At 42.9% G+C, this 14,678-nt stretch overlaps 1 protein-coding gene across 4 annotated transcripts in view; it reads left to right on the forward strand.

Moving 5' to 3' along the window:
- cica (capicua transcriptional repressor a) overlaps positions 1–14,034 on the forward strand; it is a 37,688-nt gene extending 23,654 nt beyond the window's left edge. For 2 of the 4 annotated variants that reach the window (XM_078267952.1, XM_078267953.1), the window contains exons 12-23: positions 364–1,231; positions 1,727–1,815; positions 2,930–3,090; positions 3,930–4,173; positions 4,690–5,005; positions 5,822–6,003; positions 6,573–6,715; positions 7,324–7,386; positions 7,477–7,628; positions 7,991–8,125; positions 10,001–10,123; positions 10,658–14,034. In XM_078267952.1, coding sequence (XP_078124078.1) covers positions 364–1,231; positions 1,727–1,815; positions 2,930–3,090; positions 3,930–4,173; positions 4,690–5,005; positions 5,822–6,003; positions 6,573–6,715; positions 7,324–7,386; positions 7,477–7,628; positions 7,991–8,125; positions 10,001–10,123; positions 10,658–10,929 — 2,748 coding nt within the window. In that variant the 3' untranslated portion in view covers positions 10,930–14,034. The remainder of the gene's footprint in view (positions 1–363; positions 1,232–1,726; positions 1,816–2,929; positions 3,091–3,929; positions 4,174–4,689; positions 5,006–5,821; positions 6,004–6,572; positions 6,716–7,323; positions 7,387–7,476; positions 7,629–7,990; positions 8,126–10,000; positions 10,124–10,657) is intronic. The other 2 variants (XM_078267955.1, XM_078267954.1) reach the window with 2 other exon arrangements.
- The last annotated feature ends 644 nt before the right edge of the window (positions 14,035–14,678 follow it).

The following is a 14,678-nucleotide window of genomic DNA, read 5'->3' on the forward strand; positions in this document are numbered from 1 at the left end:
TCTGGATATACAATACAAAGGAAATGTTCATACTTTTTTGGGGGGGTTTATTTCTTTTTTATGCAATACTTGTTTCTGATCTATATAATTGATATAGTCTCTGCATCAAGAAATGGAGTATAATGTACCAGATTTGGTAGCTCAAGTATTAATGTAGCTCACTTTACAGTGTAGAGCCTTAAAGAGTTGCTTTCTTTATCAACAGTGTAATTCTGCATATAAGGCATCATATCGATGGTGGTTCCTTTATTTCCTTCCAGCATTTAAAAACACACAGACTTTCCAGAGTTACTGAAAGTTCTTAAGTAACTTTACATGGTAACTTTCCCAGCTTTGATCGCTCCGTCTCTCTTTTCCCTCCAGCATGGCTTCCAGCCAATGACTCGCTCCTCTCTCCCTCCTTCCCCTCCCTCCGTCCCTCACTCCAACTCCACCTCAGCTAAAGGGAACGGAGTAGGAGGGGATGGTGAAGAGGGGTCTGAGAGGAAGAAAAAGAGAGGTGCAGACGGAGGAGAGGAGGGGAGCGAGGGAAGAGCCAAGAGAGAAGAAACATCAGCAGGTATAGGAGAAGAAGGTGGAGGAGGTGGTGTCTCCTCTCTGTCTGTCACAGGCTCAACATCCAGCACCCAGGCTCCCCTCGCTTTGGCCCAGCAGGGTTTGACCCAGGTCGCCGGCGTCGTCCGCGTGGCCCCCACTGTGGCGACCAATGTAGTACGACCCATCGTCAGCACGCCAGTGGAAGGGGCCGTCACCCTCAGCTCCCTGCCTCAGGACAAGAAAGCTGCTCTCCTGATTGGAGGAGGCGGACCTCAGCAGCTGCCAATCATCGCAGGGGGTGGGTACCTGTCCTCCTCCTCCTCCTCCTCCTCCTCCCCTGGTCCAGTCAGTGTAACCCCAGTGGGGGGCAGCGGTCTGGTCACTAGCCTAGTTCTGGGAGGGTCCTTTCCCGCTGTCCAACCAGTGCAGCTACTCACCCCGCAGCCGCACGCACAAACTCCCCTACCTGTCCTCCAGCCACAGCTCCACCCCACTGCCGCCATCTCATCTCTCACACCTCCCGGCTTCCCCAAGCCGCTAGCGCAGGTCCAGTTCGTCCTGCCTACTGAGAGCCCTTCCTCCCCTCAACTCACCCAGCAGCAAATTCTCTCCCTGCCCTCCAATGCCACCCTGGCCAATGGCATGCACTCAGGGGCGGGAATCAGAGTTGCATCAGTCAGCCCCGGAACCAGAGGTGAGACAGAGAGAAACGATTGGCTGACAAAAAAAAGAACAAATCAGAGTTTCGTCTTAGTGATTTCACTGGTCCACTGAAAAATAAGTCATTTTCTTTCATTTTTCTTTTTGCTTTATTTCCCTTCTTTCTTATTAGTCATCTCCACAGGAAGCTCTGAAAATAGATTTGATTGTCTTACATAAACAGGGGATGAATGATTGACAGGAGAAACGCTGTTGACATGAGTATGAGCACCCACCGCCCACCCAAGCCTTAATCACTCTCTATTCATAAGAGTCTGAAGCAACAGAACAGTGTTCCACTTTGTTATCAGAGAGGAATTTCACTATTATCAGCAGCTGAAATGTCCTCTCTGTCTCAGTGTGTCTCCACCCACCCATCGCTCCTGTGCTGTGTTCACCTTGATTCTGTTTCTCACGCTGAGTGTTTTAATTCTCTCTGTCTCTCTCTCTTTCTCTCTCTTCTTCTCACTCTTGGTTCCCATGGCAACAGTGAGAACAGGGTCTACTCCTCCTCATCCTTCCATTTCCCTAGTCGCGCCGCCTCTTCCTGTGCAGAACGGCCCCGCGACAGGAAACAAGGTAAGAATGTCAATGCGGTGACTAGGGGCTGCGACTAAGGGTTATTTTCATTGACGATTAATCTGTTGATTATTTTCTCGATTGATTAGTTGTTTGGTCTATAAAATGTCAGACAACCTCAGATGTCTTGTTTTGTCCTCAACTCAAAGATATTCAGTTTAATGTCACAGAGGAGTGAAGAAACTACAAAATATTCAAATTTAGGAAGCTGGAAGCAGAGAATTTTGACCTTTTTTTCTCTTAATAAATTACCCAAACCACTTAATCGATTATTAAAATAGTTGGTGATTAATTTAATAGTTGACATCTAATTGACTAATCTTTGCAGCTCTAACGGTGACTAAAGCAGTCAGCAGTGTCAAGGATGAATAGACGCCACCCTGTTTGCTGACAGGTGACGAGGTAGTTAAATCCACAACAGCATCAGCGGCATTACAACTGTTAACACATGTTCATGATGGGAACAAAGTGGATTACAGAAGGTCGGCCTGCTTAATGCTTATGTTTTACTGCTTTGTGCTGCAATCTTTAACTATTTTTGATTGGCCTGATTCAGACCAAAACTTTAAAAAAAAAAGAATTCACTCTTTGAGGTCAGAAAAGTATCTTCACAAACTGAGATGAAAACTGCTGTTTTTTTGTTTTTTTTATGAGACATCATTTATTAAGAAAAAATACAAAATATTTGCTGGTTCCAGCTTTTCAAATGTGATGATTTTCTGCTCATCTCTCTTTTATATAATTGTAAATTACATATTTTTGGGTTTTGTTAGTCAGATAAAACAAGCAATTTAATGAAGACCTCCTGAAATGGGCACTTTTTTTCTCATTATTTTCACTATTCTTCCCTTATGAATTTAATGATTAATCAATTATCAAAACAATTCAAATTAAATGACTGCTGACTGCTGTGCTGCTTTATATTCAGAAGGGACCAGTTGCTTTGACAAAGTGCTAGAATTGTTTTGAGGACCATAAAGCCACATTATATATATATATACTAGATACATAACAAATAATATCAGATGTGTGTTCTCTAAAAACGGTATATGTTAAGATTAGTTGGTGAAAAATTCCTTTTGTTTATGTGCTTTTCTTCCCCTCCCCACATCAGATCATCCAGATCGCTCCCATGCCTGTGGTCCAGACCAACGTTCATCCTAGTGGCGCAGCAGCAGTGCATCCTGGGAGCCCCTTTCCTGTTTCCGTGGCAACAGTGATGGCTCCAGGTGTCGCGCCCCCACAGACCGTTCTTCTGACCTCTCCACCCACCAGGTCACTAACACCTGAAAGACAGCAACATATACCCACTTTTATTTTCCTCAGTCACTGCTTCAGCTGGAACGATGTGAACTATGATACTAACTGTAAAGACATGGGTGAAAGAAAATATAGTTCCATTTGGCCACATTGTGGAAAGTGAAAATTAGAGTCCATTGATCGGTTAGTTGACAAAAAATGGATCAACAACAATTTCTGTAATTGTAAAAGTTTTTTTTTAGCAAAAATGTATTTGTTCCATCTACTCAAATGTGTTTTATTTTTGCTAGTAACTAAATATCTGTAGATTTTGGATTGTTAGTCGGACAAAACAATTTAATATTTGATTCACATTTCTTTATCTTTAAGATATGATGCTTTATTGTCATTAAACACATACATGTTATATATAAATAGTCATAGTCATATACTGCCCATACGTGGCACAAAGAATTAAATAAAAATCATAAAAAATAAAATACCATACATATTGCATTAGGAGCAGAAGTTAGGTTTTGTACTTAGGGCCTAAGTACTAGTTGTTTATTACTATGATTATTTATCGATTATTTAAGAGAATAATCAACAGAATAATCAATAATAAATATATATAAAATATAATATAAAATGTTTGCAAGCATACATTTGCTCTCTCATATACGTCTGTTGTATCATCTATAATTCATCTTTTTTTAAATATAATTTTATAATATATTATATACAAACTTAAATATTGTAGAGTCTTTTAGTATCTGTGCTGTTGCTTAATGAGCCATAGAAGTTAGTAAGCTGCTCAGGTCATATTATACTCAGCCATATTCAGCTTTGACACTCATCACTCTTCTCTCCTTTAGGATCACCTATGTCCAGTCTGGCCCAGGAGTTACCACAGCAACGCCCCAGCAGGCCACAACCGCTCCAGGCCCTGCGTATCTCCCATCATCCCTGGCAACCCTGGGCTTCACCGCCATCGCCCCGGCCGGGCAAACCCTGGTTCAGCCGATTGTTGGTCCACCGCCACTGTTGGCTCCAGCCCCGCCCCTGAGCTGTCAATTACAGACCCCTCCGGGTCAGGCCTCGGGAACGGCTGGTCGTCAGGTAAAGAGGAACAGAGAACTGTACAGTGTTAGTACTGTCGTGTATAGGTGTGGGGTCATGAAGAAAATTTGAAAAATGAATGTCAAAAGTAGTTCATAAATAGTATTTGAGGAGTGAAAAATGTCGATGTTTTACCAGTGTTTTTTTAAAGCAATTGGCATCGATAAATCATTACTACTTTTGAGACATTAAGGAAATGACTGTAAAAACAAAACAAGAGAAAATATTGGCAGTCACTTTCGGCCTCTACACTACATTTTACATTGTGTGGCACCAGGGGAAGTGCGAGTTTAATGATACTTGGCTTGAGAAAACTGAATTTAGGGCTTAGTTGATGTTGTGATAAAGGTCTTAAATTTAATTCATACTGGTCTTAAAAAGTCTTAAATTTAACTAAGAAACCCTGCTCTTCCCTTTTTTTACTTGCTCTTTAAAACAAACGGTTAAAACCAGGAGTGCCTCATCTGAAACATCTCTCGTTTACTGACATGCTTGCATTGCCGTCTTGTCCATCAGGTACTAACTGCCATCTACCCTGCACCAACCGTTACTCTGCCTACTGGCGTGGTCTCTGTGACAACCTGTGACAATGTGCCGCCTGCGGTGGCCGCTCCAGTCCAGGACGCAATGAACCCTCCCTCTCCGTCGGCGATGGGGGTGCAGGGTTCAGCGGGGACGACCCCTCAGCCTAACGAGGCGGAGGAGGTGGAGCTGAAGGTGGAGGTGAAGAGGGAGAGCCTGACAGATGGTCAGACTGATGAAGGAGGACAGGGGTGGTCGAGCTGTGCTGCCAGCTCCTCATTGGCCACCTGTATGATTAATGACACAGAAGGTAATGCATCACTGGTTTTGTGTGGTTCGGTTTTTTTAGTGTTGGTTTCTTTCTGTTAGTGGGTTTCTCTGCAAAAATCTTAACTTATTATTTAGTTTAGTGTGTGGAGCCTGACAAAGAATCAAAACCAAATATTGACATCAACATGAACCCATCCTACAACTTTCTTGGCTATCATTGGTCTTCACTTCAAATTTTTAAGGTTTTCTCTTTACATTTAAAGCATGAAAAGGAGCCATATTGTTGCAGAATCAGTCTGTTTTTCAGTCAGTGTTTTCCAGATTAAAAGTATGTAGTGTGTAGTCTATATCCACGACGTTCCTCTTCCGGGATTGTTTAGGTGCTGCCGTAAATTCCGCCGGATGTCTTTCATTTCGGCTGGATGTCCGTTACCTTCCGCTTCCTTTGTGTTGGCATTTTAAACTCCGGTGGATTTCTGAGGACTATAGTTAACTGCTCCTCAAATCTCTGCAGGGTAAATCCAGACAGCTAGCTAGACTATCTGTTGAACCTGACTAAAACAACCTTTAAACGTACACATGTTCGACCCAAACAAGTTCCTTCCCGAGGCTATTTTGCAGAGGCCCCGTTGCTACATGCGGCGCTTAGTGCCGCCCAAGACAATTGTGATTGGTTTAAAGAAATGCCAATAAACATCCCGGAATGCTGTGGGGACTCGCCAGACTGTCTGGCAATGCAAGACTATGTAGTGTGAAACTGAGTTTGCAGGATTAAGACTGTAAGACTAGTGAGATAAGTAAGGAGAGATACAGTATTGTTTAAATCAAAGTCTGAACTTATCTTTATCTGTTCCAGTTAAAAAAGAGGAGGACAGCAGTCTGTACATCAAAGAAGAAAACTTCAGAGATGGATACAGCAGAGAGAAAGGAAGCGACACGGACAGAGAGCAAGAGAGAGGGAACAAGGAGAACAGTGAAAGAAAGGGAGGCAGAGAGACACACAGAGAGGACCACAGCATGGGCGACAGCATTAAAGAGGTGAGAAAACGTATCTGCTTCATTCATTCATTCATTCAGTCGTCGTTTCTTTGGTTAAGGATCTTTAGAGGCCTGTTCAAACAGTTTTAGGTCAGATTTTTGTATCTCTCCTTCTCTAAAAGTAAAGCTTAGCTAACCCTAACCCTAAGCTCTAAGGAAGTCAGGGAAAAGCCATGAATTTTATAAATGCACAACTTTGAAGGAATGTACTAGAATTTATGTTCCTTCTTGTTACACACTTTCATTACTGACATCAGGTGGTTGTCAACAGTTTTCCTCCACAGAAAACCAGACGGTTCACTTTTCTGAGCTGGAAACAATATTACAGGAGACATGCAACAATTCTCCATATCCTGATGAACAAAGATATCTTGAAGGAAAAAAATGGATGAATAATTTAGCAACAAAAAAAAACAACCTTCCTTTCCAATTATTTCGACACAGGTCACATTTGACGACTATTACTTTGACTACAGAAAACAAAGGGAGGTTAAGGAATCAAACGGCAGGGCTGCGATGGGACCGCTGTTTCATCAGTCTTTCTCTCAACTCTCTCGCTCTCTTCCCAGGCTGGACCTCGCACCCCTCCTCCACCACCCTCAGGTTTGGACCCCCCTCCCCCTCCTCCTGCGGAAAGAGAGCCCTCCTCTTCCTCAAAGAAGACCAAGTTCAGACCCCCACCGCTCAAAAAGACACCCGACTCTCTCGAAAAGTAAGTGGGACAATAATAGAAGCACTAGAAGGGCACCAATTATTAGCTGAGGGAATTTCACATGAGTTCTTCCATTTTTTTATTGAATCAAATATATCTGAGTGGGTTTGGTGTCTAAAGGATTTGCAAAGTGACATTAAATGGGTAAGTAAAATTGAAATTGAATGCAAGACGTTATGTGTTCTGCAAGACAAGCTTTTATTTAAGTCCGGAGCCATCCTCGCTGATCAGACTGTAGTTATTTGCTCTTGTAGAATCAGTGCCAAAGCAAAATAAAACAAGTCTGCCTGGTCCTTCTGGCTTTCTGGTCGTTTTAAGACAAGGTTCTCAATATTTTAACAGTTTACATTTTCTCAGTCTGAGAAAGCTCATATAACCATAGCTTATCTTCTGTAATTATAGCCTGAAGCAGCTTGAAGAGGAGATCCAGCGCCCTGGACAGGACTCCATTTGTCGATTTCATTTAACACTGATTTTCACACATTGTGGCATCTAGTTCTGCTTTTAGTTTGTGACCAAACCTCCAGCTTCATAAAATGATGGTGGAAACTCATTGTGTACTGAATGTGAGTGGGCAGAGTGCTCACCCTTTTATTTTCTCTATTTAGACAGCGGGAGAGTGGCAGGGAAGCCACAGAGAAGAGAAAGCCCTGGCAGAACTCAGCCCTAAGGCATGAGAAATGTGCATCCATCCCTATATATTTAAACCACCGGATTACTGGACTGGGGACTGACATGATCACTGTGTTCTCTGTGTGCAGGGTCTTGTCGGAGACGTACTTTGAGGAGCGTTTTGCTGAGCTTCCAGAGTTTAACCCAGAGGAAGTCCTTCCTTCGCCCACTCTACAGAGTCTGGCCACCTCACCAAGAGCCATCCTAGGAAGCTACCGCAGGAAGAGACGTAACTCCTCTGGTGAGATGCAGAGAGATACTATCTTAAGTGATAGATAACAAATTACATTTTTGTTATTTGGATATCTTATTTGGAAACGTTTTGTCTCATTACATTTCTGCATCTTCCATCTGATATGTACCTTCGTTTCTCCCATTCTGTGTTGTTTTTCTTCACCTGCCTTTTTCTGATTCCTCCTTTTCTTCTTTTGCTCCTTGATCTGTATCACCCCATTGTCCTCTGCAAATCACCCTTACATTTCATCACTCCCTACCCCTCTACCCTGTCCTCTCTTCCTACATGTCCTTCTTTTTTATTAATACTCTGTTATCCCCCTTTTTCTCATATTTCCCTGTTTCATCCTTCATATTTCATGTGTCCAGAGCTGGAGCTGACAGCAGAAGACCCCAGCTCCCCGAGGAGGAAGACCCGCCGTCTCTCCAGCTGCAGCTCGGAGCCCAACACCCCTAAGAGCGCCGCCAAGTGTGAGGGAGAAATCTTCACCTTTGACAGAGCAGGTACATCCTATACTGTGTTCCTGCAATAGAGGAAGCTGCAGTCCCAGGACCGTTTTTCTACGACATTAGTTACTGAACCAAACTGGCACACTGAGCAAGCGTTAAGACTTTAGTTAGCAGCTAGCTAGTCTATATTAGAGGGTGACAATTGTTTGGTACGGGAGTCGATTTCACTGTTGGTGATTTCACTGTCAGTAACGTGAGCATAGAATCAACAGGAGCAGGATGGAGACGGAGATTAAATTAAAAAATGACGCTGCAATGCGGTGAGTGCGCCCAAAGATTAAGAAAAACTATTTTCGTGGGCTCGGGATGGGATGGGAGCGACAATTGATTCCCATGTCACCCTCTAGTCTATATCCACGACGTTCCATTTCCAGGATTGCTCTGTTGCCGCCGGAAATTCTGCCGGATGTCCCTTTTTTCGGCCGGATGTCTGTTTACTTCCTCTTTCTTTGTGTTGGAATTTTAAACTCCGGTGGATTTATGACTATGGTTAACTGCTCCTCAGGTCTCTGCAGGGTAAATCCAGACAGCTAGCTAGACTTTCTGTCCAATCTGAGTTTTCTGTTGCATGACGAAAACAACTTTTGAACGTACACATGTTCCACCAAAACAAGTTCCTTCCTTATGCTATTTTGCATCGGCACCGTGGCTCTGCCCGGTGCCTAGCACCGCCCAAGACGATTGTGATTGGCTTAAAGAAATGCCAATAAACCAGAGCACGTTTTTCTCCCATCCCAGAATGCTGTGTGGACTAGCCAGACCCTCCTCGGCAGCGCTGTGGAGGAAGGTCTGGCAATGCGAGACTAGCAGCTAGCTAGCTATAACGGGTTAAGGTTAGGGTTAGGTTAAAATAAAGGGTTTGGGTTAGGCTTACATCTCATTACTTGGCTCAATATGTCAAGCCAACCGTTACCAATTTAGGGGTTAAAATTGACTCCGATATTAAGCTTGACAAACAGATTGGGGCAGTGGTTAAAGCAGGCTTTTTCCAACTACAGCAGTTAGCCAAAATAAAGGCGATTTTTACTAGGCAGCACTTTGAGACAGTAATACACGCCTTTGTGACCACTCGGTTGGATTACTGTAATGCCCTTTATGTAGGCATCAGTGCCTCATCTGTTGCTCGTCTCCAGATGGTGCAAAACGCTGCGGTGCGTCTTTTAACTGGAGCACATAAATATGAGCACATTACCCCCGTTTCACTCCACTGGCTGCCCACATATTTTAGGATCCATTTTAAAATTAACTTACTTGTGTTTAAATCCTTAAATGGTTTTGCCCCATCCTACCTGTCCGAGCTGCTTCACCCCTACACACCGACCCGCTCACTCAGGTCAGCTGAACAATTGCACCCGAGTGTCCCTAAAACAAAGCAGAAACTTAAAGGGGATCGTGCCTTTGCTGTGGCAGCTCCAACAATATGGAATGACCTACCTCTGCCTATTAGACAGGCTTTTTCACTGTCTAATTAAATCTCTTCTTAAAACCCACCTTTTTTCCTTGGCCTTTCTCAACTGAGGCTGACATTTTTGTGCAAAATTTTTGACTGTGATACTGTTTCATGTTTTAAATGTTAAATGTTTTAAATGACTTCTACTTTGTTCTGTACAGCACCTTGTGCAACGTTGGTTGCTTTTTAAAGTGCTTTATAAATACATTTTGATTGATTGATTAATTGATTGATGAGGTGAGTCACATCTTCATGTATAATGAATACGTGACTCACATCTACACGAAAGAAATTGCAGTTCTGAAACGGCCGCTTCCTCTATTGCAGGATCATGCTTCTCGGTACATCAGGTGCAGCAGCTGCAGAACTGCTCCAAAAGGTATACTGAAATTGACACAATGTTCTCCTCGTTCAACCAGGTACAGAAGGAGAGGATCTTGGAGATTTGGACCGGGTCCCCTACTCGTCTCTGCGTAGAACTCTGGATCAGCGGCGGGCCCTGGTCATGCAGCTGTTTCAGGAACATGGCTTCTTTCCCTCAGGTAAACCACTCATAGATAGAACACAGTGTTACGGTAATAACAACTGAAATGGAGATTCAATCATTTGACTTTTATTGAACCGCACAGGCAAACCTTTCTTCTGCTCCCTCAGTACAGCTAAAATAGTAATACTCACATATTGGAAGAAAACTACCTTCCTAATCACTCCCATTTAAGTACTTTGAGAAGATAATCCACAATAATTTACACCTTTGTAACATTTCACAATATGATACAAATATGAGTGAAAAATATACAGGGAATTTGGATGGGTTGACAGGGCTTTTTGTAGCTGTTTCTCCTTTTTCCCTTCCTCAGTTTATTTTGTTGTTAAACTGAGCTACAACTGAATTATGGTTATCTCTATGTGACGCAAAGTACAAAGTACAAAGAAATGTGCAACACAATCGTTGGCAATTGCAGCCTTAAAAAATACCATACAGGATATATGGTAATACTTGACATCATACAGAGTGTATAACAACTGCTGTATTTTCTAACTCCCTGTTTTCACTCCTCCATTCCCGTCTCCAGCTCAAGCCACTGCTGCCTTCCAGGCACGCTACTCGGACACCTTCCCCACCAAGGTGTGTCTGCAACTGAAGATCCGCGAAGTCCGACAGAAGATCATGCAGACGGCCACGCCCGGAACCTTCGAGCCTGGAGTGTTAGGAGGGTTGGCTGAAGCCAATCCCGCCCCGTCCCACAGCTCCTCCTTCAATCAATCAGCCCGGGAGGACGGAGGGTCGGAGCAGCAAGGAGACAAAGGCCAGAGCCCCGAGGAGCCAAAAAGCGAAGGATCATAAGCTGGAGAGGATGACAAAGTGGAAAAATCAAGGAAAAGAAGAGAGAGAGGACTGTGTCATCCCCGCAGAATGTTCTTTTATGTGTTGAACCAGTACTGTGAATAGCTCCAGAGGATCTGTTCTACTGGCACTAATTTCCATCAGACTTGGGCAGAAATACATAAAAATATGGTCCGAAATATTCAAACTACTCAAGGTGCGCTTGATTTGTCTAAATAGACTTTCCAAAAAAGCCTCAAAAGTGGACAAATCACTTGCAAGTCCTGATGAGTCAAGTGCTTCTTGTAGTATTGTGTTCCCTTTTTTTTCCAATTATCCCAAATATTTTCTGTTAACACTTTACCCAGGTCTGCTCTCAGCACATTTGTACAGTAGTTTGTAGTTTGACACACAAACTATGTGGCACACATTCAATATCTCTCTGGCACACACACACACACACACACACACACACAAACCCTGGTGCATATGTAATCTCCAGCATGCACATGATCCAACAATAAACACACATACACACACACACACACACACACACACACACACACACACACACACACACACACACACACACACACCCACCCTTACCAAATCAGACTGTTACTCTTGGTTGGCAGTCCCCAGGAGCAGCCACCAAGGACCATGACACACAAAGGCACTTTGTCACTTATTGTGCAGATGCAGTTTGCTGTTGCCAGCCAGCCAGCCAGCCAGCCCTCAGATGCCATTGACTTGACCTCCTTCTCGCCCTTCCACTACTCAGCACAGTGGTCGGGACACAAACACAACCCCAGCGACCTCCACTGATATTCCACAGCCCCTCGATGCTGCAAAACAGACAGCACACACACACACACACACACACACACACACACACACACATTTACAGTACATGCACACAAACAAACACGCAGTACATGGACACATCTGTGCAGTGTGAGCACTCGTACATAAACATAGTCAACCCTGGTCTGACCAAGCCATTGGCCTGCACAGTTTTTAGTGATTGTAGTGAGAAGAGAAACTGAAAGCATGACATCAATTCGCTCCTGAGAAACAAAAAGAAGGCAGGAGTTGGGATGTAGTGTGACCAATCTTTGCACCTTCAGTTATTGCCATTATGAAAGACTAAGTCCTCATTGGCGGGAGCTGATTATATTTGTCTGTATGTCCTCCCTCCCCAAAACCTGTGCGAACAGGCACCGTAAAGAGATTATGTCAAGAGACTATTGCTTGTGAGGCTTTGAAGAATCAACGTTAAGTTCGACACTGACCTGCTCCCGACAGAGCACAGAGAAAAGGCAGAAGAAGAACCTGGATGATGCTCATTGGATGGAAGATTCATATTCCAACTATAGGAAGACAGATAATAATAGTGAATAAGGACAACAACATGACAAGCTTACCAACAGAGAGATAAAAGTAGAATTTTAACCAAACTTCTTTGAATCTCCCAGTGGATATAATGTTGCTTTCTCTCGTTATCGTTGCCGTGGAAATAACCAGTTTTACCGTGGCCTGTTTTTCTCTTGTGGTTCTATTGTGTTTCTTCTCCAACATAAAAAAAAAAAATCACAAAAAAAAACTCTGGACAAAGAAGGGGACAAAATCAGTCTGTGCCCCCCCCCTCCCCCCTCTCCCCACACACACACACACAAACACACACTTTTAATTGTACCTGGGGCGGTTCTCTCCCCCTCCCCTCCATTCCCTCCTCTTCGATTTCTCACCAGACACAGAAGTGGGGGAGCAGGGGCGTATGTCGTTTTGTAAAAACGTTGAAATCAGGTGTTTGCACAATTTGTGCGGCCCTTCTCGCCGCAAGTTAAATCAGGAAAGTATTGTTTTTAGAGATTGTTTTAGTAGAAAAAAATAATAACCTTGTTCCGTATGTTATCAACCACCTTATTCCTCCCCCTTGTCCTCCCTGCTTTTCTTTTAACTCATATCTCCTCACTCCTTTCCTCCCTTCTTTACCTTCCTCCTCACCCTCCTCCTCGACCCCTCAAGTGTTGTTAGAAAGTGCCCTTAAGCACTGGTCCCGGGTCAAGCGCTATGTAGCTCAGGATGGTTTTGGTTAGTTCAGGGAAAGCAGATCCTAGACCAGCCCTGGAGGGCAGTCTCTGGAGCCCTCCCCTTTTCCCTCTCTTCTCGACACTTATCCCTTTCCGTCAAATGGTGCAATAGGACATTTATTTTTTAGGAAATGGGTGGGATATTTTGTTTTCGGGGAAAGGCTCTGTGCCATAGATATAAATCCAGTGCAGTCAGTGAGAGGAATAAGCTGTTGTGATACTGTCTTTAACTATGGTATAAAACAAAACAAAAAAGAATCACACAATTATTGTTATTGTTGAAGAGATAGAGAGTATAACTTACTAAAAGTCAAAGACAATTTTTGAATAGCACTTTTTGGCTCTTTGCTTCCTTGGTGAAGAGTGGGGGTAGTTATTATCATGAGTATCTCTTTTATTTCTCTGTATACAGTTGGATGTGTGAAAAAAAATATATACCGGTATTTCCGTATATGTGCATTTAGGTCTGTGTATGGGTGTATGTGTATGTTTTGGCACATGCAGGTAGTGTATAAACACAACCAACCTCTTGTTCTTTCTCCACACAGCAACATTATCAATAGTATATTTTTCATTGTATTCTACATTCTATATTCTACTCTAGAGACCGTATTTTTATAGTCACCACGACTATTTTTTCCGCCATCTTGACTGTTATCAAACCCAGTTGATTCAGGATATATATGAAAGATATATTCAGGATATACAATATATAAATATATATATGAAAACACACAGGTAATCGAGGACTATCAATTCACATCTCTTTGGGGTTAAGGCTGTAAAGTGTCCATCTGCATGCATGTGCAATCGCATGCACGCGTGCACACACCCACAGACATATGTGCATACACACACATGTATGCGTGTACACTGTATGATTGTGCTTAAAAATAAACTGTCCTTACTTTGGAGAAGGAATTTTAGGATGAGCGAGGTGAGTGTTATCTCATAAGCAGGCATGTTGACCATGTGCAATATTTCTAAACAACAAAAAACTAAATATTGAAAATATTAAAGATCTAACACAATGTCTTATGTCCTTGAATTTATTTCACATCCTTGAATTTTTCTAGTGTACGTCTTATTTATCAATCAACATACAGAAGGTGTCAAGTGACTCCCTGATTTATTGCAATCTCTACTTTGACTTTGCTCTCTCCAAAATGTCAGCGGAGACAAGAAACAATAGCTGATGCAAATGAATCCTCACTTGAACAAATTTGGCTGAACAGGATCTGCAGATGCAGCCAGCTTAACCCACCAGGCAAGTCCCCGAAATCCCTGGAACAAACAGTCTGTACTTCCCCAGCTGGCCTCTATCAAGCATCTCAGTGTTAAGAGTGCTTATTGGATTAGAGTAGCCTTTCAGATTCAGGTTGTATTGGGTGAGCAGTGGGTTAAAGTAAGGGGACCTGGTCAGAGAGTCTTTCATATCTTCAAAAACATTCAGTTTGAAACTAGAAGTTGACCAGCTGACCACATCAAAACAAATAAGCCCAGAGCCCTTTACCAGTCAATGCTTAAGTTTGTTGTTTTATCCACATAAGACATATCATTATATCACTGTTTATAATGAATAAGATTACAGAAAACACATTCATTCAAAGCAAATTTAGTTGGAGATTTAAACAATACCACAATGCTGAACCTCCCAAGTCTCAATTATGGATTTTC

Source organism: Sander vitreus, chromosome 14 (genome assembly GCF_031162955.1).
Source record: "Sander vitreus isolate 19-12246 chromosome 14, sanVit1, whole genome shotgun sequence".
NCBI lineage: Eukaryota > Metazoa > Chordata > Actinopteri > Perciformes > Percidae > Sander > Sander vitreus.